General features: G+C 35.1%; 2 protein-coding genes across 9 annotated transcripts in view; one reads left to right on the top strand and one right to left on the bottom strand.

Moving 5' to 3' along the window:
• The window catches only part of Ror (tyrosine-protein kinase transmembrane receptor Ror), a 188,181-nt gene that overhangs the window by 104,583 nt on the left and 56,343 nt on the right, over positions 1 to 27,255 (bottom strand). The window lies entirely within an intron of this gene.
• Positions 12,262 to 27,255, top strand: part of LOC118449833 (uncharacterized) — a 77,060-nt gene continuing 62,066 nt past the window's right edge. Inside the window, exons 1-2 of one of the 5 annotated variants that reach the window (XM_085662814.1) lie at positions 12,262 to 12,693; positions 22,543 to 22,870. In XM_085662814.1, coding sequence (XP_085518940.1) covers positions 22,696 to 22,870 — 175 coding nt within the window. In that variant the 5' untranslated portion in view covers positions 12,262 to 12,693; positions 22,543 to 22,695. Of the gene's footprint in view, positions 12,694 to 21,979; positions 21,999 to 22,542; positions 22,871 to 27,255 lie in introns of those variants that run through there. The other 4 variants (XM_035884928.2, XM_035884929.2, XM_035884927.2 and 1 more) reach the window with 4 other exon arrangements.

Below are 27,255 nucleotides of genomic sequence, written 5' to 3'. Positions count from 1 at the left end.
CTTTCCCCTTTCTTCTCATCCACACCTACTACACCCACACTTCGAACCCACTTCCCTCACTCTCTCTCTCTCTCTCTCTCCTTCTCTTTCTCTCCTGTCGAATGGAAATTCACTTTGCGTTCTTTAAAAGTAACGTAGATGTGTACGTGTCTACATTTACGTAGATACGTACGTACGTAAATGTACGTATGTGCATGTGTATAAAATAAGTTTTATACAAGTCCTAAGGAAGAAGAAATTCGATGCTGCATATGTACAACGTTTCTCGAACTCGATTAAGAAAATTCTAGGTGTACGATCTATTAGATACCACGTGTTATCATTCCACGTGTACATGTATGCTTAAGTGTATATTTAAACGTATGTTTACGTGTGTATATATATATATATATATATATATATATATATATATATATATACGTGTATGTTGCGAGCACGAAGTTAAAACGGCGTAGGCGGAATCGATTGGCATTCCTCTTCTTGCATATCATTGCGAAACGTAGACACCATAGAACGTATACTACATTTACTATATATACGAAACCGTATATGTGTAGCTATGTCTGTATATATATATATATATAGCTTTGTACGGATGTATATATAAATAGATAAGAGGTATATATCACTCTATTCGACATTCTCAATTCTAGGTAGCTCGTTATTGTCTATTACAATTATTACTTCGTGTGCACTTATATAAATAGAAAATTAATTAATTATTTTTAATATTATTTTTAATTTCTGATTCGATCAGAATTAAATAAATATTTTATCGAATTTATAATAAATATTTTACAATATTATTTAAATGGCCCGTGGATCGAATAAAATATATGATTCTTGTGTAATTAATCATATCGTAATTTTCTTTTTCTTCTCTTTTCTTTTTTTTTTTTTTTTTTTTTATATCAAAGTAGTCTGCAACAGCAGGTACATTTTCTCTCTCTCTCTCTCTCTCTCTCTCCACTTTTTTTTCTTCCCTTCTTTTGTATGAGAAAACTTGCAAGTGCCTCGGCAATTTCTTCGAGATTCTTTTCCACGTTCCTCCTCGATCGAGCTCGAAGTTACTCCAAAGAGATGAAAATGAAACGACTCGAAGGAACCGACTATTGATTTCTTAAGTTTAAAACAACTGAGTACGATCGAAGTAATAGTTTGTTTAGAAGGCTTCCCTCTACCTCTGATCGTTCTTCTTTTTTCTTCTCCTTTCTTCCTCTTTTTATTCTTCATTTTTCCATTTTCGAATCCTCGCATCTTTTCTCCTTTGAAATAACTCACTTTTATAAGAAATCAATGTCTTATTGATGATAATTGAGTAACTACGATATGTTCGATGAAAGAAAAAGGAAAAAGAGAAGATAAATAAAAAAAGAAAAAAAAAAAAAATTAAAAAGACGTACGTCGAGTCAATCCAAAGAAATTATTTTTTACTTTTTCTTTCTTTCTTTACTCTCACGTCTCTTCTTTGAAATTACTTACTTACGCTCGATGGCAAAAAAAGAAAAAAAAAAAAAAAAAATAGGAAGGGAAATGAAAAAAAAAGAAAAACTGAAAAGACATATAGATCGATTCAAAGAAATCTTTTCATTTTTGTTCTTCTTTTTTTCCACCCTTACATCTCGTCTCTGAGATTTTACTTACATTCAAAAGAAATCCCTGTTTTTTTTTTAATATTAATTTATACATTATTTACGAAAAATTAGATATAGTTGTTAAAACGTTGATTGATAGTTAAAAAAGAAATCCCCCCTATACACGCAGCCATTAAAAAAAGAGAGAGAGAGAGAGAAAGATAGAAATAGAGTAATATAGAGATATATCCCATTATCGTACTCTCTCATTCTCTATCCTTCTCCTGCGGTCTAATAACGTAACAATGAAAAGAGTTAATTCGAAGTCGTTTCAAGGAAAGTAAGAGGACTCCAGAATAAGGGAGTGAGCTTTCCAGACGGTCGTTTTCCACTTGGATCCTCTTGGACGTAGGTGATCCTGGCAGATGCTGCGTTATCTTCGCTTCGACCATGCTAGCTCGAGCGTACCAAGAGATCGTTTAGATAACGATCGAATAGTGCTCGGTAGAGAGAGAGAGAGAGAAAGAGGATAGATACGAGAGATAAAAAGAGAGGATGAGAAAGGGGGAGGTTCCAATGGTGGGGAAAGGGAGAGAGAGAGAGAGAGAAACGAGAGTTGGAACGAAAGCTGCTACTACTATACTTCGACGAAACTCCAAAGATAAGCCTCTCATACTGCGGATCCTGCGGATACCGCAGGAAAGATTTTTCTTAAAAGCTAAATTTTACTACGAAAAAAATTACTTCTTTCTATTCATTCTTTTTTTTTTTTTTTTTCTTTGAAACGAGAAAGAGATCGTACAAGTTTTCGAATACGTACGTATGTATTATAAATCTTATATGTCATATCTTTTTATCAATCGATTTTACGATCAATCATGAAGATGAAAAAAGGCACAGAACGATTCTCTTCTACGTAACTTTGTAAAATTTTTGTTGAGATTAGATATCTTGCGATTAGTTCGTTTACATTTTTTTTATTAACTCTCGCGATTCCTTCATTTTTTTTTCTATTCTCTTCAAATCCTCTTCTAAACGCATACAATGGAAAATCATGAGATTTCGATGGACTTATACGATCACCATAAAAATGGAAAAATACCCTAGAACGGTATCGATCCTCTTTTATACGCAACGACAAAAAATCTTGAGATTTCTATGGTCTTTCGGTATAAAATGAAGAATAAAAAGAAAAAGAAGAAGAAGAAAGAAATATAGAAATAGACGGAGGAAGTGGATTATATGGTTGCACAATGTTCAACAAACTTAAGCGCCGAAACTTTTCTTGATTCGACTTTTAGAAATAATACAAGCCTTTTCCTATTGTTATGATGCCTCCTCGAGGACAATAGAAACTCGTTAGCCGTTGATAACGTCCCATCCTTAACCCCCTCTACCCCTATTACCCACCAGCCACCCTCTGAACCTTCAACCTCCAGTCCACCCCATTTCTCGACTTTCACTCCCTTCGCCATGGTTATCTGAAACGACGCCAAAATCCTAATACATACGTACTTTCGTACGAATCGATGATTGTGACTAAAAAATAAAAATAAAAATAAAAAAAAAATAATGGTCGAAAGGAATTGAATCAATCGTTCGTTCCAATTTTTTTTTCCTACAGATTTTTCCTGTAAATCTGCAAGAAACAAATTCCATCCATTTTGGAAATCTTTTTTTTTCCTCTACGAAATTGTTCCCTTAAGCATCTCAAGAAATAAAAATAAAATGAAATGTTTTAAATTTATTCCCACGCAATTAAAAATTATTATTCTACTTAATAGAAAGACTAACATAAAATAACATGTAATACGTATACAACAGTATACTGCTAAATATATTATAAATGTATAATATAAATACCAACTAACTGAGTATAGTATGAAAATTGTATGTATTTACTTAATAATGTATACGTAACTCAATGCATTCTCCTGCAAACAGCTTGGGATAATTTCATATACATATTCATGTAATAATCGCATGAATTTGTTCGAGAGAGGTTATAATAGTACAAGTTAAATCGAGCCAATTATATTCTTTATTATTAAATAAGTTGTTCCTAAAACGAGTCTTACAACTCGTTTCGAATTCTAAAAAGCGTGATTTCCTTAAAAATCCGTGATTTCAGGTTGAAATAAAATACGAACTCCGGTTGACGTCAGCTATGGATCATTGTGATCATCGTTCAATGGATAATTTCGATAATATACCGTGTATTTGAAATTTTTTATTTTTAATACATTGTTTATTTATTTTTTTAATATTTTTTTTTTACTTTTTATTTCGAAAAAAAGGAAGAATTTGTTTTAGAGAAACTTGATGATTTGCGAATGGTTAAATTTGTTTGGAAAAAAAAAAAAAAGAAAATTGAAATACAAAACACGTGTTCATCATCTCAATGATCGAATTTAATTCGTACTTTTGTATGTCATTGTCTATAGGGTCTTTCAAAAGTTTATCGACAAATTTAAGTAACATGTTCATTGTGAAGTTGGGTGGTAAAAAGATTGGGGGAGGTGGTGCGGAATAGAGTAACTTTCGAATTTGATGTTCACCAAAGTAGTCCTGAATTGGTATGAAACTTTGACGTCACTTGATTACTTCTTTTAAAGGAAAACCAGGAATGGGGATGGGGATAGGGGCGACGGGATTTTTATATAAAAAGCCTCCGTTTACGAGACCCCAATGGACGAGTAAGAAACACTTTTAGTGAGAATACTTGCAGCATCTGAAGGTGGTTCTCGTTGAAATGCCTTTAGGCGGTATTCCAGAGAAAATGCACAAGTAGTTTCGTAGGACTATGACGCAATGTCTGCATTTAATGCTGCGGTTAGCCAATTCTAACAACTTTTTAGTGACAATTTAAGTTCTAGCAAAATTGTATCGAAGTAAACTTCGTCCAATGAAACTTTTACAAATTAAGATTATTTTATATTAGAAAGTTGTTATATCCGTACGACAAACCTCCATACGTTGTTAGTATCTCAAGCGTGTTGAGAGGTTTTTAAAATTTTGTTTTCTTCCTTTCTATTCTTCCTTTTTTTTTTCCTATAACGAAATATACAAGGATTACGAATTTTTGGTAACTCATTTTTCTTTCTTTCTTCTTTTCTTTTTTTCTTTTAATTTGAAATACTGGGAACTGCGTCGACGTTAATTTGGGAAATTCCGAATCGCAAGATGAAAATTACGATTGGTAAAATAAAATATTTCGAAAATCGTCTGACGATCATTGTCAAGTTAAGTATTTGCTGTCCTTGTATCCAACCTCTTCTTACCGAGCTTAATGCCAAGTAAGGTAGGCATCCACATTGAAATATTCATCGACGGTAGGTAATAAATCCGTCAACCGAAGCAACAGGTTAACGCCAGTGAACGTTCTCCCCCTATTCGTCGGACGAACTAATCGTGACGATAAATAATTGATTAACCTGCCACGGCGAGTGGCACACCGAACCTCGCTCGATACGAGAAAGAGATGAGTAGCTTTCGTAATAAACGAAAGATTTCCGAATGAATTATCTATTGGCATCTTTTTAACTTCCAAAAATCAAGGCTGACGTTTTTTCCTTCAGAATTTTTCCTTTGTTTTTCTTTTCTTTTTTGTTTATTATTTTTTCTTCACGTGTAAACGAAACGCATTGAAGTAATCTATCGAAAACACGTACCCTTGATGATGATAGAAAAAAATCATTTATTACATAGACACACGTATATATAATGTTCCAACGAAAAATATTCACTAGGATTATTAGGAAATCTAGTGATTTTTTTTTTAAGTAAATTTTAAGTCGATAGTTTACGACAAAATTCTGCTGACATTCTAATTATCTGATAGAAAATAATTTTGACAAAATTCTGATCTGTCCCGACGTTTTTTGAAAAAAAAAAAAAAAAAAAAAAAAAAAAAAAAAAAAAAAGAGAAAAAAGAAGATTCCGCATAAAGAATAAATTAATAAATATTAATAATTAAACTACTGATAAAAATATTAATAAAAGATATTGATAAATTAACATAAAAGATATTAACAAATCAATTATCAAATGATAAAAATATTGAAAATCATATATATACATATATATAAAAAATACAATTATATATAATAATAAATAAATAAATATATATATATATATATATATATATTTATATATATATATATAATTTCAAGTTTTCCGAACGAAATCGTTCGAGCAATCGAGCTTAATTAGTTTAACGAGATCTCTCGAAACGTCCTGTGTTGGTTATTGGTCCGGATGGTTGGGAAAGTTCAGAAGGGCCGAGTGTCCCACTGGATTGCATCACACAGGATCTCTCTCTCTCTCTCTCTCTCTCTCTCTCACTTAGGGTCCTAGAGTCCGATGTTACGATTCAAGTTAATTTGTCGCATGGCCACCGATTCGTAGTACCCAAGGGATTTCACTGGGTTTGAAATAGTCAGGGATTGGTCCGGGACGATAGTAAGGGCTCCTCACCGTGCTTAATGGTGCGCCATGTGAATCGAAAGCTACATACATACATACATACATACATGCATATATAGATACATAGATAGATACATACATCTTCCTTCTTTGCTTGCTTGTTCGATTGTCTGTTTCTCAACGATACATATCTCTCTATCTCTCTCACTCTGTATGTATATGTATGTGTATGTAAATCCATGCTACCGATATTATTTATATTTACTTCTATCGACAATATACTACTATTATATATATATATTATCAAGTCCCTCTCTCACTCTCACTCTCTCTCTCTCTTTTCTCTTCGCCCTTTATAAACAACTAAAATCTATTTGACCGTGGCATGCGATAAGATCTTCTCTCTACATCGATCATCGATCACATCATATAAACTCTTTTTATTCGTTTGTCTATATTTTTATTAAGTGAAATGTATTAATTGTTTTTTTTTTTTTTTTTATTCACATAAATGCATTCCTTTCTATACGTAGGTATACTACTTTTTCTTTAAATTATTATTTTTCGTACATATATACACACACACACACACACAGGTGTCTCGAATAGGATTAAAATAAACAAGATAAAAAGAGAGCTTTTCATTTTCTCTTTTTCTTTTTCTTTAGCCTTTTTTTCTTCTTCTTTTACGCCACAATGTTTTCCTTTCAACGGGTCCAAAGGGATATCGATGAAAAATGTCTTTGCGTCCGTGTGTTTGTTTCTTTTTCGTTAGCCGTCGAGAAATTACGAAAGAACGCGTGAAAAATTTGTCCCGTCAAAAAAAAACCTCTTAGATCATCAAACGACGAACATGACTCGCTGTCATTGACATTCGATTTATTTTTACTTTTTTTTTTTCGGAAAGATACGATCGATCGTTGGTTGCTTTCGATAAAATATTAGATGACAAAGATGAAATATATTTTTCATTCTCGTCGTCGTGGTCGTCGTGGTCGTCGTTGTCGTCTCTCTCTCTCCCTCTCTCTCTCTCTTTTTCTTTTTCTCTACCACCATTGAACTAGTCGTTTTTTTTTAATTACTCGAGAAACTCGTCTCGGATGCTCGATTATTCATCGCGTAGAACGAGCGAGTATCAAACGAAACGAGAAAGGAGAAAAAAATAGACAGAGAGAGAGAGAGAGAGAGAGAGAGAGAGAGAGAGAGAGAAAGAAAGAAAAATAACGAAGAGAAAAATTCATAACAGACCGAGTATCCAGGAGAAAGGGAAAGAGAGACTATAGAGAGACAAAGAGAAAGAGAGACAAAGAGAGAAAAAAAAAGAAGAGAATAGACTCGCGCCTATCGAAAATATCGACCAACAAAAAATTGTTGCGTTTCTCCTGTTCGCCGTACTGAAAGTTTAATTAACTCGATGTTACCGCGCGCGCTCGCGCTCCCGTTCAACGCGGAATGAACAAAACGCGCGTCTCTCCATAGATGAAACGAGTAATCTCTTTCTCTCTCTTTCTCTCTCTCTCTCTCTCTCTCTCTCTCTCTCTCTCTCTCTTTCTGTTTCTCTTTCTCTTGTTCCCTTACACGTAGTACGCGTACAGAGAAAGAGAGAGAGAGAGAGAGACAGAGAGAGAAAGAGGCGAAACGAGACGAGACAAACGCGTACGATTTAATTCGCACGTTAAATATTCGTGCGGAGGACATATCTCTCTAGCTTCGTTCATTCGGGACTTTTGAAAATTTCATCGAAAGGAATTGTCGTTTGAGGAGGAAGAAGAAGAAGAAGAAGAAGAAGAAGAAGAAGAAGAAGAAGAAGAAGAAGAAGAGAAAAAAAGAAAAGAGAGAATAAAGCGGAAAAGCGCGGAATTCATCAAGCGTGTGTCGTCGCGAGTGAACGTAAAATAAAAGAAAAAAAAGGGAAAAGAAAGAAAGACAAACAGAGAGAGGGAGAAAGAGGAGGAGGAAGGAGAGATTTTTCTTTTTTTTTCTTTCTTTCGACGCACTTTTTAATCATCGAGATACATACGTACGTACGCATATATACATGTACATATATATGTATGTATTATTTTCTCAACATGGCGACGAATTTTCCTACTCTCGAAGCCAATACTATGATCACTAATTATTAATCAGCGAGATCGACTCAGGTTCGTTATTATTTTATACGAAAAGAGAAAGAGAAAGAGAGAAGGGGATGAAGCTCGATAACGCGCAATGTTTGAGGAGGGGGTAAAGGGTAGCAGAAAAAAGAGGGAGGAGGAGGGATAACGATACGAAAGCCCTTCGGAAAAAAATGTAATTCTGCTGTTGGCGAGTTTTGAGAACGAGTTTTGTGTACGTATATACATAAATACATACATAGATAGATATATAGATATATATGTACATATATACATAGACACAGATGGATCTCTATCTATCAATGAGTTAACGATGGCTATGAACTAATGTCATAAACTTGCACATATTTTATCTAATACTAATGTTCAAAAGTTTCTTGGATTCTCTTTTTTTTTCTTTTTTCCTTTTTTTTTCTTTCATTTTTTATTTCCTTTTTTATTCGTCTTCTTTTTATTCCTTAAAGGATCTCTTCTCGATTCGTTGTAATAAAAAGAAAAGGAAAAAAGAAAATATTCTCTCGATCTTCGATCTTCTATCAAATATTTGAAAATAAGATTATTCGTTTAATTTATCGATCATCGTTTTGTACAGATTAAATCATAACGCGCGTTATACGATCTTAAAAATTAAACGAATGTAATTTAATTAAATCGTGTAACTGTCCAGATAAATCCAGGATCAGGAAGAAATCCTTAGAGAAGGACGTAAATATATCGGAGACCATCTCCAATTATAATCGTACGCATTCGTACATAAATATATGTATATAAAATACATACATACACAAGTACATATATACATTACATCCAAACAATCATCCACCTATCCACCCATCCATCCATCTATACATACATATCCATACATACATACATATATATATATGTATATATATATATATATCAATGCACAGAAACGTAGTAGTGCGTGTCTATGTAAGAGTTTCAGGGATGGCAAACTGCTGCAAACAAACAAACCGGTTAATTAAAACTCCGAGCTGAGCGACCATTCTCCCTTTCTCTTTCCCTTTCTCTCTCTCTCTCTCTCTCTCTCTCTCTCTCTCTCTCATTCTTTCTGTACGTACGAAAAAAAAAAAAGAAAAAAAAGGGAGACAGAGATAAAGCAAAAGAGAAAAAGACAGAGAGAGGAGAGAGAGAGAGAGAGAAAGTAGAATACAATATCGCGTTAGAACGAGGAAACGGAAGGTCCTGGGAATGGTCATGTGCTCGCGTGTTACTGGTGACGGTGCCTTCCTATTTAGGTGCTCGCCAAAATATCGTCGGCATCACAGCATCGCCTGCGGAATACGAACGTTTTCAAGCGTTTTACGTGGGAGCGTATATATGCATATGCATTTTCCGCGGCGTGACGTAAAGGATGCAATTTTTCGACCCCACCGACTTGTTATCTCTCTCTCTCCCTCTCCCTCTCTCTCTCTGTCTATGTCTATCTATCTCTCTCTTTTTATCACGAAAGACGACTGAAATTATTCACCCGTTGTTTTTGGCAAAGCCGCATAGGAAAACGTTCGGCCGTCGAACGAATTCAATATATGTATGTATGTATTATATATATATATATCTAGGCGATGATAGGAGCCTTGTGACGGGACAATTTTTTTAGAATCCTGATAACGAAAGTGATAACTGAATGTTATCTAATTCATATTCTCTCTTTCTCTCTCGCACTTTCTTTTTAAACATACGTTGTTTAAATCTTTTAGATTAATCGCGAAATTAAATAATTTATACATACATACATACATACGGACTTATATATAAAGTAAATATCGAAATAGAAACGCGACAGGTGCGTTCAAAGTCACGAATTTATTTCGGTAAATACATGAATAGAAATCAACACTTGATTGAATTTGGCAAAACGAATAGTATAAATACGTATGTGTAAGTAAGTACTTGCCTATAATTCGTTAGTATAAGCTTTGAAAATAATATAGTCGAGCGATTTCAACTTAGATATTCTCTTTGTGAAAGGATCTTTACTCTCTCTCTCTCTCTCTCTCTCTCACTCTTTCTCTTGGTTGTTCTCGCTCGTTCTCGTTCACTGTGTATGCGTATGTGTGCGTGTTAGAGGATCATTAATGGAAAATTTACGTCGAGTGTTCTTTCGTAGGAGGATCGATAAAACGTTAGGAACGATTTCTCATCGTCTGAGATGAAATACTGAAAAGATGACGACTCCCACCTATATTCATTCAATGTGTTTGATTACCTTCGTTTTTGCATTGACAAAAGCTTACGTTCGAACTATTCTCTCTTTCTCTCTCTCTATCTCTTCCTCTCTCTTTGTGTTTCTCTTTCTCTCTCAATCTCATTCATAAGTTTATGACGCGTGAAACACTCAACAGAAATTTATAGGACATAACGTGTGCACATACTACGCCATTGTGCACTCTAAAAATCGAGAGATCGAACTAAACAAAGATAGTTTCGACACGTCGTAGAAAATAAGAGACAGAAAGACAGAGAGGCATAGAGAGAGAGAGAGAGAGAGAGAGAGAGATGGAGAAAGAGAGGGAAAAGAAAAATATTCTAACTCGTAAAATCATTCGAAAGATTTTGTTTTCGCGATTTCGTAGAATTACGTAGAGTTTTAATTTGGAATTTATACGATTTGAATTGTTTAGAATATCTACGTAGAAAAAAAATATGTATGGATTATATCAATATGTTTACGAAATCTTTTCTTTTTTTCTTCATCTTCTTCTTCTATTTTTTTTTCTCTCTCTCTCTCTCTCTCTCTCTCTCTTTCTCCATATCTCAACTATTCAATGAATACACAGAGTATATTACAAATACTCTGTATGTATAGATAAGTACTTACTTATTTCTCTTTCTCTCTCTATCTATCTATCTATATTTTTTTATCTCTCTCCCTTTTGTTTCATCGCTTATGATAAAAAGTGATAATCTGTTTCAAACCTCTTTATCATGATAGATATTTTATTGATCAAACGAGCAATTCGATCTAAAGGATCTGATTGATCAACGAGCTATCCATATACATACATTTATACATACATGTGTGGGTGTGTGTATCGATCGAGTGTTCCCCTTCGTCTCTCTAAATGTCGAGATATCGATCCATAAACATGATCTACTGGTAATCAAAGGCGATATAGAAAGAAACTGAGAAAATAAGGGAGGAAGAAAGATAAAGATAAAGAGAGAGAGAGAGAGATAGAGAGAGAGAGAGAAAGAGAAAGAAGAACGAGTCGCTCACCCCGACACTCCTTTTTGGAAGCGCGTGTGCGATGAAAAGCACGCGAGAGGTCAGAGGGAGGAAGCAGAGAAGGAAGAGAGAAAGAAGGAAGAGAGGAAGAGGAAAACTCGGTAGCGAAGAATGACTGAGAGAGAGAGAGAGAGAGAGCGAGAGAGAGAGCAAGAGAGAGAGAGAGAGAGAGGGAGATAGAACGAGAGAGTGCGACGTTCATCGTTTCTGCGGTAATTTTAGATCGGTAAGATAGCGGGTTTGGATCGAAGAGAAGGAGGAGGAAGAGAAGGAGAAGAAGAAGAAGAAGGAGTAGGAGGAGGGTAGAGGTGTTTACGAAAGAGGGAGAGAGGGAAAAAGGAGAGCGAGAGCGAGAAAGGAGGCCACCAGACAGAGTAAGCGAGACAGAGTAAGATAGATAGAGAGAAAGAGAGAGAGAGGAGTGCAGAAGGTGCGAGAGTAAGAGAAAAAGAGAGAGAGAGAGAGAGAGAGGATGAAAGAGGAAGAGGGAGAATTCGGGAGCGAGCGGTCTACTCGAACGCAGTTATGCCGACCAGCTCCAAGCGGGTGCCGCTAACAAATCGAAACCCCGGTTCGAATTCCGCACGCCGTTCTAGTGCTTGCGTTCCGCAGGAAGAAAGAATATAAACGGAAAGGAAAAATAAAAAAAAAACGGGAGGAAATAACCAAGCGGGGGTTTCGGGGATGGGGTTTTAGAGAATTAGAAAAAGAGGAAAGCGCATTCGTTGTGGGTGGATAAGAGAAAGGAAGGAAGGAAGGAAGGGAGGGAGGGAGGTAGGTAGGGAGGAAGGAGACTCACTTTCATTTTTCTTTTATACTTTTGCTATACTTTAGAAACGAAACGAGAGCTTGAAGTAGGAGGTAACCTAAATTCGAGGGTGGAACGGAGGGTGGGAGGGAGAGTTATGGGGATGAGGCGAGAGGATACCGGTGACGGGAGAAGAGGGAAAAAAATTAGGGCAATAAAAAGAAAATAAGAGAAAACAAGGAAAAAAAGAAAGGGGGAAGAGAGAAATAAAACAGGGGAGCAGTGATCGTCGTGTGAAAAGGATTTAAAGAAGGAAAGTAAAGAAAAAACCAGAAAGAGAAAGTGAGAAAGAGAGAGAGAGAGAGAGAGAGAGCGAGAAGGAAGGAGACACGTGGAAGAAGAGACAGTGAAGAAGAGAAAAGGAGGAAATAAATATAAAAAAAAAAAGGGAGGAAAAAGGGAAAAGACGACGAAGACGAAGAAGGCGAAGACAAAAAAGAAGAACAAGTGGAAGAAGAAAAAGAAGAGGAAAAAGATACACAAGTCAGAAGAAATTTCCTGTCATCTCTTTCGAGTTGGGTGATTATTATTATTATTATTATTATTATTATTATTACTATTATTATTATTATTATTAAAAAAAAAAAAAAAAAAAAAGTAACAGAAAAATTCAGTGACATTCGCGAAGGATCGGACCGGAAGATGAAGTCAATCGTCGTTGGAACATTTTCTTGAGTTTTACTTCTGCTTTCGAACGAGAGGGTGGGTCGTATAGATCGAAAAGAAGTTAAAAGAAAGGGAGACAGAAACAGACAGAGACGAAAAGAGAGAGAGAGAGAGAGAGAGAGAAAGAGAGAGAAAGAGAGGTGAGAGAAAGATAGACAGAAACAGAAACAGAAAAAACAGATAGAGAAAAAGAGCGAGGAGAGAGAGAGACGAAAAGAACGTGCTCTCGGTCGGAATCGCGTGGACTCTATTATGAATGTTATTCGAGGCATCTCCATTCATTCTTTTCGCCGTTGTTTTTTTTTATTTGTCGTCTTACGCATCGATAGAAAACTAAGCTTAGTCGCATTCTAATCGAATACGTGCTCTCGAGAAAAGAAAGAAAGAAAGAAAGAAAGGAAAAAAAAAGAAGAAAAGGAAAAAAAAATGGATAATGTGCGAGGTGTGGTTTAGAAGAGAGAGGGTGAACGAGAGAACGAGGAGGGAGTAGAGGGTTGATAAAAAAGGGACAAGAAAGAGAAGAAAGAAGAGAAGGAGAATGAGGTGAAGAAGAATGATGATGGAATAGATAGAATTTCTATATTTTTTTTTTCTCTTTCCTTTTTTTTTTAATGTGTGTTTTTCGTTTCATTTATTTCTTGTTTTCGTTTTTTTTTTTTTCTATTTCTTTTCTCTTTGAATATTTCTCTCGTAAGAATATTCTTCAATTTTTTCGATCGTTGAAATTCTCGAAAGATTCCGGAATCGATCTACGACGACGACTTCCGTCTCTCTCTCTCTCTTTATATTTCTCTTTCTATGTTGTTCTCTTTTTCTTTTATTCGCGTGCGCGAGCGCACGTTTATTCGTCTCTCTGACCCGTAAAAGTTCGATTTTCTCTCTTTCTTTCTCTCTCTCTCTCTCTCTCTCTCTCGCTCTCCCTCTCTGGAAGGGTCTATTTTTATCGTGCGACCGCGTGTGTCAGCTGTTCGATGATTGTCAGCCCGTACGGACCAAGAGAGGGCAAACGACGCTTGACTTAACGCTTTTTCTTCGTACAACACCATTTTCTCTTTTCTTTGTTGTTTATTTGTTCTTTTTTTCTTTTCTTTTCTTTTCTTTTCTTTTCTTTTCTTTTCTTTTCTTTTCTTTCCTCTTTTCTTTTGTCTTCTTATTTTTTTCCTTTTCTCTTCTTTTCTTTTCTTTTCTCGTTGACTTTCTTTCCCGCTTAAATTACATCATAAATATGTGGTACTAAGTACATACGTATATATATATGTATATATGTATTATAGATATTAGAAAGATTTTGCAATAGGAAAGACGAGAAAGGTGATAACGAGGCGTAAAATAACGATAAAAGAGAACTAATGTCTTTTCTCTTCTTTGTTCGATCAGTAGGACAGCAATAAACAATAGAGAAATCTTCTATCTCTTTCTCTCTTTCCGTCTTTCTCTATCTCTGACAATGAAAATCACAAAGTAAATCTTTTTTTTTCCTTTTCTTCTAAATAGTTCTTCTACACAAAAAAAAAAAAAAAAAACAAAGAGAAAAGAGAACAAAAATAATTAAAAAAAAAAAAAGAAAGAAACAAACTTGGAGATATTATATAAACAAGAAGATATAAACACGACGAATGAAAGGAAAATGTCGTTTATCTCTATGTGTATGTTTGTGCGATTGTGTCTCTATGTGTATTTATGTGTATATGCGCGTCTATTCTCTATCATCGATTCGAATCCCATCATCTCGAATGTGAAGAAACGAAATTTGTACTCGAGATGTAAAAAAAGAAACAAGGTAAAAAAAAAAAATAAAGGAAAGAGAGAGAAAGAGATAGAAAAAGGGGAAACGCGAGAGAACGACATTGAGATTTTCGTCGACGAAACGAAACGAAAAAAAAAAAAAGAAAAAAAAAGGAAGGAAGAAAAAAGTAAATAAATATACGATCGAAACATAAAGTTTTCATCGCGATATCTAATAGTTGAAAAGAAAAAAAAAGAAAAAGTGGAGGGTGTGTGAGGGAGAGTAACGTGATGAGGATAGAGGGGAATGGTTAAAATATGATCCTAAGAAATCTCATGAGGAGTTTTAGAGTAAGAAATATTCTATCGTAGACGTGTGTTCTTACTTCCCCTTTGCTCCTTCTCATCCCTTCTCTCACACACTCTCTCTCCCTCTCTCTTTCTATATCTCTCTCAACGTTTTTAACGATAACGACGACAGAGCGACGATGAATTTATGGCGTCAACTTTTTTTTCACTTGCCTCTTCTCGACCTCAAAAAAAAAAAGAGAGATAGAGAAAGAGAGAGAGAGAGAGAAACAACATTGGATATAACAGGAACGATATCGTTTTCCTTTTCATCGGATTTCACTTTTTAATAATTTCGATAATAAAGTGTCACGCAATTCGCGAATGTCACCCCATTCGTCCCGAGTTAACCCGCTTTCAAGGGCACGACGATATAACATTCGTGACCGAAGTTTAAATTGGAGAGAGAGGGGGAGAGAGAGAGAGAGAGAGGGTGAGAACGAAGGAGGGAATAGAAGATCCGGATACTTAAGATTCAGTTCCGCAAACTCGAAAGTTCGGCCTTTAGGAAGAGAGGAAAAGTATGCGGAACAAGGAGGGAGGGATGGATAGGGTAGATGAGGTTAGAGGGTTGAAAATAGAGAGAGAGAAAGATGAACAACTTTTGAAGGTGAGGGTTATATGAGAGATCACGTGTACAAGAGATAGATAAATAGATAGATAGATGGATAGAAATTTGACGCTGCAATTAGAGTAGCAATTTTGATTGAATTCAATTAGCTGAGAGAACGACTTATATATATATATATATAAATATATATATATTTCTTGGTCTTAAATCGAGTTTTTCATTCCGCGTAAAATATTCTAAAAAGAGAACGAACATAAGCGAATATTCTTCTTTATCTTTCATTTACTTCTTTTATTCCTTTTATTATTTTTCATTCGCGTAACTTTAATAAATACGAAAAGAAGAAATACCGAGTCAGATTCGTCAGAGTCAGAGATACGAAATGTTAAAAGGGTAAAAAAAAAAGGAAATTGTAAAGAGGGAGAATATCCATGGAGGACACGGAACAAGGTGGCATTTGGATCTTTGCCAGTGACCCGCCGCCTGCTGCTGAGTCACACTCTCTCTCTCTCTCTCTTTCTCTTGTGAAAGAGAGAAGAAGAAAAGGAGACATCGTCTAGGAAAAAATTAGATCAGGAAAATACACGCAAAAAAGAAAAAAAAACGATATATATCTATGCTTTTAGAATATTACATTGGATGAGGTACAGTAGTAGTACGGAAATCGTAAAGTCAACAAAAAAAAAAAAAAAAAAAAAAAAAAAAATAACGAAATCTCAAGAGAGAAAGAGAGAGAGATAGAGAGACATAAACGTGGTTCGATGGTCGATTTAACGATCAAAGAGGACATTAAAGTCTAAAGTTGATTTCCATGGTAACTTTTGAACACCTTTGGACAGTCGTCTCCAGCTGGCGTTACGTGAGACCGCACGTAAATCATTCCGCAGAACGGACGCGAGAATCTACTCTCTTATTCGTGTCCTGGGTTGGATCCAGGGTTATGTCCTGGCTTGCGTCCTGGATGTCCCCTGGTGTTCTCATATAACCAATGGCTATGTGTATTCGTGCGCATATATGTATCTGTGTATGAGCGTATATACCTCCCTAACTCTTCTACACCCTCCCTCACCATCCTGGTGTCCTCTCGTCGATGCACGTGTTAACGTCATGCCAGTAAACGTGTCCGTAACACGTGTCGCAGTTGTAATCCATGATCTGTCGTTACTACTTCGTACTACGACAGGACCAAACGTAATAAACGACACCGCACTCGTTTACAATGTATGGTGCTGCACCATGAGAGAAGGTGATCATTATTATAACCACGATGAGATTATAATTCGAAAAAATAAATTTTTCCTCTCTGTCTCTCTTTCGTTCAGTCACTCATTACAAAAAAAAAAAAATGTAAGTAAAACATTTACTATTATTTTATTGAGAATATCGATTCGAAAGATCGGTCGAATTATTATTACAAATTTATAAATGGTAACAACGAGAAAGAGAGAGAGATTTGTTGATCTTCAGAGATAAGTAAAACATAGAATGATGATCTTAGGAATTAGATGGTGGTCTGTTTCGGTCATCGTCGGATACGTGATTAGAAGAGATTTAGGGATTTTAAGCGCCCACATAAAACCTAAAAGCAATCTTTTTAAACTTTCCCTGATGCGTCTGCTTTACGTCTTACCTTTAATCGTTAACGTTAAACTCGCATTCTCGAACTATCTATCTATCCATCTATCTAATCTATGTATACAACTAACGTATAAACGTATAGATATGTATGTGTGTGAGTCTAACATGGACCGGAAATCGTTAAAATCGTAATAAGATATTACTCTCTTCATATGTACATACGTAAGAACTGACTCAATGAACAGAAACGAAGCGTCTTTTTCCATAATTCCGGAAGTTAATCGAGACGATCGATGTTCTCCGAACTAAAAAAAGAAAAAAAAGAGAAGAAAGTTCTTCTTCTTACTTCTCCTCTTCCTTTTCTTTTTCAACTTCATTTTTGATTCTTTCGAAACAATTTGAAAAAAAAAAAAAAGAAAGAAAAAGAAAAGGAAAGGAAAAAAAACAAGAAGAAAATAGGAGTGAGTGGGTGATGGTTTAAAAAAAGAGATTTTACGAACTACTATGAGATTTGATTTTCAATCTTTCTTTCTCTCTCTCTCTCTCTCTCTCTCTCTCTCTCTCTCTCTCTCTCTCTCTCTCGCAGCACGACGATGGAAAATCGGTAAAAGCGTATGAAAATAATCGAATCCGGTAGAATCCGTAAACGAGTGAGAATAAGTATAGGCATCGCTTTTAGAGATACTGTAAAACACACGAGGAGAAACTAGTATAGCTCTACTAGTAGCACGTACTCGTGAAAATCACACGTAGGTTTGTGACGCATCGTTCCACCCCCTACCCCTCGTTTCTCCCCTTGCCAAGCTTCGTCTCGTCTATCGTCGCATTTTCTCTCTCTACCTCTCTCTCTTTCCACAAATTCCCCACCTCCTGCCTCACCTATAACCCCAGCCAAGCCCTCACTCACTCACTCACTCACTCAGTTTCCTTCTACCAAGCTTCCATACGTAGTAGATACGTTAATCCGAAACGACGTAATACGTTTGGGTATAGATTGGCCATACTTTATAATCCGTCGTGAACGAGGACGAGGAGCAAATGGAAAATCGTTAAAATTCCTCGAAAATATGTCGAGAAAAATTTGTCAGCGTTTTTTAATACTGGACACAACCATACTATCTATCTACGACCACGACGATGGATAAATCGACTAATCGAGTTGTTCGATTATATCCGACAATTTTTTTTTTTCCCCTATGCGATTTCAAGTCGACAATCACGAGGACGGAAAAAATGTGATAATAATTTATTGAAAGGAGTCAGGGATAGATAAACTTTTTTTCTTTTCTTTTTCACATTCTTTTTCCAGAAAGAAAATGAGAGATGGAAATCAAATTCTAAAAATCGCATTTCTCTTTCTCTCTCTCTCTCTCTCTCTCTGTATATGTAGGTATGTATGTACTCAAAAGTGCATAGAAGCAAGAACCTTTATTTTTCTTTTAGATGCACGCATGTACGTTTTTGTACGTTATGTATATGTACATATACATATATATATATATATATATGTTACACATTTTACATGCGACAAAAATGTAACACTTTTTGTTTTATTATATATATATATATATATATATATATATATATATATTCAAGCAGCAGGTAGACAAAAAGGACCGTTTTTGCTAAATACGAGAAAGAGAGGGAAATAAAGACCAGGGACCGACTTTGGTTCCTGAAAATAAAAACTAAAAGGATACGGGCAAAGAGTACTATAACGCGTTGGGTAAAGTGTATCTCCGTAAAAATGAGCAGGAAAGAATGAAAAGAAAGGCAGACAGAAAGAAAGAGAGTGAGAGAGAGAAAGAGAGAGGGGAGAGGCGGAAAGGAAAAAAGAAAAACGAGAAGAAGGGGGTGGCAAGGTAGAAAATAATTCCGATTGTGCTCGAGCGAACAACTTTTCTACGCGTTTTTAACGTTCCGCAAGAACACGATTTCTTTTCACCACCCCATCCCTCATCACCATTCCATAGCGTACTGCCCTTTTCGAATGGAACGCTAACGAGTGAAAGAATAATACATACATATATACTACATACACGCACACTCATGTATATATATATATATATAATATATATCATATGTTACGTGGTTTCTTCTTTTACTTAAAAGAAAGAGAAAGAAAGAAGAACAAAAAATAAAGAAAAAGGAGTCACGATCCCAACGATGAAAGAAAAGTAAGGGTAAAAATTGGGAAATGGAGGTGAGTAAAAATTGTGGTGGGGAGGTGGTGTCGAAAAATAAATAAAAAAAAAAAAAAACAACAAACTAAAGATGAAAGAGAGAGAGAGAAAAAGAAAAAAAGAAATGAAAAAAATAACATGGTACATGGTCTCGCAATCGGCTCGAATAATCAAAATCGATTCGTTCCAATCCATTCCACTCTGTTGAATGATCAAAAAAATAGAAGGATAGGTGAAAAAAAAACAAAAAAAAAACGACGAAAGTTAGAGAGAAACAGATAGATAGAGAGAGGACAAAGGGCGAAAAAGCTCAACGAAAAGCTTGGAAAAGCTTCGGGAAAAAGCTTACAGTACGGATTTCCTCGTCGCTTGTGTGTTTGTTAATCAATTACTCTCGCTCATTGTCAAAGGCCTAGAAAATCCTCCTCTTCGTATTCCTCGTTTGGTTGGACGGATCTAAACGAGAGAGAAAGAGAGAGAGAGAGAGAGAAAGAGAGAGAGAGAGAGAGAGATAGAGAAAGAAGCTTTAAGCTGCCGTTATACTTGGACGTACATATATACGTAGAGGTTGGATGGATGAGATGGGAGGTTGAGGATGAAGAGAAGGAGGTTGAGGATGAAGAGAAGGAGGTTGAGGAGGATGAGAATGAAAAAGAGACGGAGGAGGAGGATGGTTGAACGTATCGTACCTATCCTACCTGGTTTTATGCTTTTGCTTTTCGGTATATCTTCATCCCCAAACCAACTCACCCAATCCCAACTCCCAAACTCTAGTATCAACCCTCCTCCTTCTCCTCCACTTACGTCCCAGCAGGGTTTACATCTACATTTACATACATCTACATACATACATATATATATAAACATCCATCCATCTATCTATACTTACACCGTGGGTCCAACATCCTCGTAGTCGTCAACGTCGCGCCTCTCTACTGAGCCTCTTCGCCCTTTGATGTCATTTCACAGAGACTGAGAGAGGGGGAGGGAGGGCAAGAGAGAGAGAGAGTGAAGGCTGAGAGAGCAAAAACGCTTTTCAAAGTACGGATTTACCTTCGCTCGCTTTCCACAAGCGACATGTTTTGCTATTCTATGCATTTACTCGGTACACAGGCGGCCAAACACCGTGTCCTTGTGCTCATCGACAAGAACCAAGGCCCTCTTTTCTCTCTTTCTCTCTCTCTGTCTCTCTCTCTCTCCAAATCTATCTCTTTAAGTTTTCTTATTTTACCCTTATCTTTTTATATGTTCAAGTATCTACGGAGTTTTCGTATTTTCTTAGTCTAATGATCATTTTTTTTCCTATTTCTTTGTCCTTTTTTAGAAAAGACAATGAAGATTATAAAATAAAAAAAATATATGTACGTATGTAGATACCGAAGAATATTTCCAATTAAAGAAAAAGAAATATACATATATATATATATGTATATATAAGAGAAGAATATTCAAGTGTAATCAAATCGTAAAAAGAAAAAGAAAAGGAAGAAAAAATAAATTAAGCATGAAGAAAAAAAGAAAAGGAAAACAACGGAAATGTATATATGTTTTTTGCTATATATCGAAGACACACGTCGGCTTTAAATCTCTCGAGAGGATAATGAATGCACCGTATCAGACGACGACGACAACGACGACGACGACGACGACAACGACGACGACGACGACGACAACGACGACGACGACGACGACGACGATGACGACGACGACGACGACGAAGACGAAGAAGACGACAATGTCACTGACAAGTACTACACAACGACGTGATAGTGGATGATGAGGAGACACGAGGTGGTTTCAAGAGTGCAACGACTAGACCGCTTGATTCCTCTGCTCGCTGCTTGCGAAACGAGAAGAGAAAGAGAAAGAGAAGGGAAGAGAAGAGAGAAAACGAGAAGATGGATCGTAGAAAATCCGTCCGTTCTGCGACGAGATAAATTCTTCTTGGAACCTACCGGATAAATTACACCGAAGTAGGGATAAAAAGAGAGAGAGAGAGAGAGAGAGAAACATAGTTAAGACTAGGATGGGTATAGGGGGTGGCAGGTTTATTTACACCACCGACTATGTTCAGCATAAATTAAGCAAAATCTAAATTATAGAATACGAACCGACAATGAGAGGAAATAAAAGGAAAAAGAAGAAAAGAAAGAAAGAAAGAAAGAAAGAAAGAAAGAAAGAAAGAGATAGATAGAGAGGAAGAGAGAGAGGAAAAAAGTGGCCTCCTCCACCACTACCCCTCTTCAATCACCTCGAGCATGCTGATAAACGCTGAGTAATCGTACGCAAATTACGTGAGTGTTCGATAAAAAAAAAAAAAAAGGAAAAAAAAAGAGAAAAAGAAAAAAGAAAGAAAGAATAAAAAAATGAATAGGAAGAATTTGCGAAATGATACGTTTCGATTTAAATGTTTCTCCTCGCAAAAAACTCCCTTAATTTTTATTTTATTTTGCCTTTTTTGCTATTAAAAATCCTGGTAATAAAGAACCCTCGTATAGCTTTATTACTAATTACGATTCGATCTCATCCCGTTCGTTCTTGAATTGAATTTAAGAGGATATCATTTAACGGTTACTTGAATAATATTGGAAAAAAAGAAGAAAACAAAAAATTCGTTTTGGAAGAGAATTAATCGCCGTTCAATGGGGGGAAAAAAAAAATAAAAATACAAAAATAAATAAATAAAATAGGAAAATATGTTTTCGATGTTGATTAGAAATTCGAAAGATCAGAGTCTCGAGAGGCTTACGAAGGTATGAAAAAACTAACTCGAGTAATACGTAGGTCTCTCTCTCTCTCTCTCTCTCTCTCTCTTTCTCACTTTTTCTCCACCCTCTCTCTCTCACTATCTCTTTCTATTCCTTCAGCGCTTTTAAGCGAGATGCTTAATACATATATGCGCCTAGACACGGATATAAACAGAAAGATATATATATATATATATAGAGAGAGAGAGAGAGAGAAAGAGAGAGAAAAGGGATAGGAAATGAGGACTGGGTAAAAGTGCATGACTTTAAAAAGGACGAGTTTTTAGCAAGCTACCCTTGACATTTTTTTTACTCGGTCTACCTTCCTCCCACCCCTATTTCTCTCTCTTCATTCATGCATATATATATATATATATATATATATATATTATATATATGACCTACCAGTCTTAATAATATATATAATTAATATATATAATATATTATTAGTGTGTATGATTAAGATAATTATGATTTCATTTTCGTCTAATACAATTTTTTTCGTCATAAAACAAATAATAAGAACAAAACAAATAATCCATGTTGACAGATTTTCCTGATAAAATTAATACCAGGTGTAAAGAAAAGCGAAACTTTCGATAAGAACGAAAAAGACGAGAGCGATTGCTAGTTAACAGTGAATTGATTAAAAGTGTCAATAATCGAAACATTCGGTTTAAACGAGATTATAAATGATAGAAGTATGATGGCGGGCGCTGGTGTTGGTGTTGGTGGTGCCGGTATGTTAAGAGCAAGAAGGCGAGACGTCAGCGTTAAACCGAATAGAAAACTCGATCGGAAATCCTCAAGGGGGATGATTTACGAGAACGAGGAGCTAAGATTGAGAACCATTCACATCAACGCCGAGGTCGAACAAGGTAAGAATAATTTATTTTCTGTTTTTTCCTTTTTCTTTTTTCTTCCATTCTTTCTTTTCTCTTCAAATTTGAATCAAATACACTCTTCGTTCTTTCTGTTATCTTTTTTTTTATCTTCATTTTTTTCCTTCCTTTCTTTTGGTTTCTCATCTTTTTTTCATTTTCTTTCTCGTCAACTTAAATAATCACCAAGTTAGAACAATTATTAATTTCAGATTAGGATAGGACATAGTTCTTTTTTTTTTGCGTTTCCTTTTTTTTCCAATTAGAATCCAAACATTTCTCATCAGTTTTCTTTCTTTCCTTACAAAACAAAAATCATCGAAGTTCAACTTATCACCATATACATATATATATATATATATATATATATATATATATATGTGTGTAAATATTTATATGCATCTACTCGATATCAGAAACCAATAGGAAATTAAATTTTGCGAGTTTGGTAGCTCTGGTTTAGTAGTTTGTACGGCGGTCACCTACAAATAGACAGACAGAGAGACGTAGTAACAGAGATAGAGATAGCTAGTTAGTTATGTAGATACATAGATAGAGAGAGAGAGAGAGAGAGAGAGAGAGAGAGAGAGAGAGAGAGAGAGCAATGTAGTGGCAACGTATTCGAGCTGCCGCGTGCCGCAACCACAGCGAACTATTTTCGAAACTCGCCTGGCACTCGCCTCGAACTTTGTCCAGTCGACAAAGAGACTCTCGACTAGTTTTCGGTTATCGAGCGTCTTACGGTTTTTATCCGAAATATTTGTTCATTTATCCGATCAAATTCGCGTTTCGAATTTAATCTGAAATAATTCAATAGTGAACAATAAAAAAAAAAATATATATATATATATAAAAATAATAGTAACGATTACGTTGGTACGAAAAAAATATTACCATTTGTCGTTTTCAAGTTCTTTCGTTCTCATCGTTTGATTTCAAAAAGAAAGAAACGATACAATGTAATCGACGATCGAAAGGGTATTAATCGATTCTAATGTGTTTCCTTTTGGTAAACTCATAAAGGTTTTAGACGTATCGATGTGGGAGGAGACGTTTTAACGATGGTACGTATAAATCCACGGTAGAGATTCATAGTCGTGTATATTAGTCACTCGCTTAAGAGGATTGTTTGAAAGAACGTCGGGACTTACTAGTCTCTTTCTGTCTCTCTCTCGACGAGTGAGCGAACCTAGAAATCGTGCCATTACATTTCATCTTATGATCTGTTTACAAAAATAGAAATTATATTTGTATGTCCCCCTCTTTTGATCTCACATTCTGCGTACACCCATATTTACATCCACATAGACACACTCGTACACATCTCTGTCCTTATCTCTATTTCTTTTTTTTACGGGATCGAAGAAAAAAAAGGTAATAATAGAAAAGAAGGAAAAGAAAAAAAGGAAAGAAAAAAGAAAAGCATTTCGAGCAACGAGCTTAAAATATAATGATTCATTCTTATTTCATGCTTAGGCGGTTTTTTCTTTCCTTTTTTTCCTTTAATAAGAAACGCCCCTGCAAATTTGCTTTTTTTTTTTTTCTACGATGTGTTCTCGCGTGTCTCACGAATGTGACTCGGCAAACTCGAATGTGAATCGAGTTGTAAAAGAAAGTCGGCTATAGACTTGTCAGGCTCGTTACTGATAAACCACCGATCGACAACCATGATCTATAAGAACTAACGAACTTAACGAACGAACGAATGAACTAACGAACGAACGGAAGAAAGAAAGAAAGAAAATATTTTCGAACTCTAACTATGCTGTATCTTAGACCGTAATGATAGAGCGTACGTATATGTCTACGTTATTGGACCTCACACAGTGTTTTCAGAAGATCTTGCAGAATGGTGGAGGAGTAAAAGGAAAAATTGAAAATAAAAGGAAAAGAAAAAAAGCAGATCAAACGTCTCAAACGACGACGTCGTACTGTGCCCAATTTATTTCTCTCTTAACGCGACGCAAATGACGCACGCATATGTACTACTACTACATATGTATATTTTCGTGACTAATGGACGTAGATAGAACACCGTGAATAATCTTTCGAAAGAAAGGAAAAAAGAAAAAGAAGGAAAAAGGAAAAAGAAAAGAAAGAAAGAAAGAAAATAAAACGATCGTTTTCATTTTTAGTATCTCTCGCGATAGAGAGAAATCCATTTGCATTTTTTCGAGTTCAGAATGAGAATTTAAATCGTTCGATATACTATATCAGCTGATAATTAAACAATCAGCTGATCGTTTAATACTGATAGAACTTTTTATAACTATACGATATATTTACTTGTAACAATTTTACGTTAATGATTTTTCTCGTGAAAATGAATGGAAAAATGTATTCGTAATTAAATTGATATCATTATTAAAATAATAAAAATTAAAAATATATAATATATAATTACATAATCGTACTATGTAATTGTCCAATACAATAAACTATATACATATATATATATATATTCATATATATATATATATATATAAAATATAATATTAACTGTATATTATAACAACTATTGCATAATATAATTATATAACTATAACGACGATTTATACAATTTCATAAGATATTTTAATGATCGCAAAAGTTGCATGTAAATATATGCAAAGACCTCTAGTATATCCTTGATCGCTCAACCATGCGTTAATAGAGCAAAAAAAAAAAAAAAAAAAAAAAAAAAGAAAGAAAAAAAAGAAATAGAAGAAAACGAACGAAAGAGAAAGAAAAAGAAAAAGAAAAAGAAAAGAAATAAAAGAGAATTGCAAGAGAGCTTTTACCAAGAGACCTTTCTTCGTGTACGCGTACATGCAACGAGCGCGAACGTGAGGTTGGGGCGTGGGCGTGGGGATGGGGGATGGTGATGAGGGTGGTAAGAGGTAGGAGGGGCGGAAAAAAAATAAGCCGAGGCATTTAAGCCGCGTGGGATAAAAAACACCGAGCGATTAGAAGGAACGTCGGAAAACGCTTTACGGGCGATTTCGAGATGCAAGGGACGTTGGGATAAAGGAGAGACGCCGAAAAGCAAGCGTACGAGAACAAAATCGGGTCTCCCATTTTTTCCTTTCTTTCTTTTTTTTTTCTTTTTCTTACTTTTTCCTTTTTTTTTTGGATCCCTCCCTTTTGTTTGTTTGCTCGCTCGTTCGTTCGTTTGTTTGTTTGTTTGTTTATTTTGGTTTTTCGTTTTCCTCCTTTTTGCTTTCCTATTCTTCCATTCATTTTTTTCTTTCTCTCGGCACACCCGATAGAAGGACCGATGGAAAGGCCAGACGCCAGACGAGGATACGATACTATCGGCTACGAGAGAGAGAGAGAGAGAAAGAGAGAGAGAGAGAGAGAGAGAGAGGGAGAGAGAGAGAGAAAGAGAGAGAGATTATTCTCGGTTGTTTTTGAGACCCTTGACAGATCGCGTTAGAACGAGAACGAAATATTGCTCTTTAAACGTTCTGCTATATGTATATAATTGTATGCATGTATTTATGTATGTATATTTGTATGTATATACATATGTGCGTGTATGTCGATTATTAGCACGTAAAACTCGCGTGCGTCTCGTTAAATCGAGAGGCCTCGAGAAAAAAAAAGAAAAAAAAGAAAAAAAAAAAAAAAAAAAAGAAGAAAAAATAAAAGCTGAAAGATTCTTTCACGTGATATTGTTGAACGAGACGAGAGTTTAGAAAGAAAAAAGAAAAAGAAAGGGTGAGGATAATTACGTCGAAATGGTACGATTTTTCTTCGTCACGTGTCATGGTGTCTGCACCATTCGAATCTTTTGACAAGTATATCATATGTGTGAATACATATAGATGTAGATATACATAGATGGATGAATAAAAAATAGTTGACAGCGATCGTAAATGAAATATGAAAAATGTTTGTTCCGTTACGGGTTATGCAATTCATTATACGTAAATACATACACACATATATATATATATATATATATACATTCTAAATATTCATATAATATATAATAATGTATTGCATAAGACGGATAGGTTCAAACATTTATAATCACTTATATAACTATCATTTTCATACGCATATTATATGCATCTTAATTGCAATTACATTATATAATGAATTTAATTTAAAACAATTCATACCTTATATATATATATATATATATATATATATATATATATATATACATATATACATATATACATCAATTAAATTCGCTAACAAACTAAAAACTAAAAAAGAAAAAAGAGAAAAAAGAAAAAGAAAATGAACTGTACCAATCTAATTAACTCTAAATATTTTATTGAAAATATAATATTATCAGATAATATTAATTCATCCATGTGTACAAGTTTATATGCATTTTACCTTTACGTCGCGCGAATAGAAAACGAATACGAATACGAATATGAATACGT

Source organism: Vespa mandarinia, chromosome 19 (genome assembly GCF_050613455.1).
Source record: "Vespa mandarinia isolate Hongniang chromosome 19, ASM5061345v1, whole genome shotgun sequence".
In the NCBI taxonomy this organism is placed as follows: domain Eukaryota; kingdom Metazoa; phylum Arthropoda; class Insecta; order Hymenoptera; family Vespidae; genus Vespa; species Vespa mandarinia.
The sequence above is the reverse complement of the archived record's forward strand: the minus strand, read 5'-3'. Positions and strand labels throughout refer to the sequence as shown.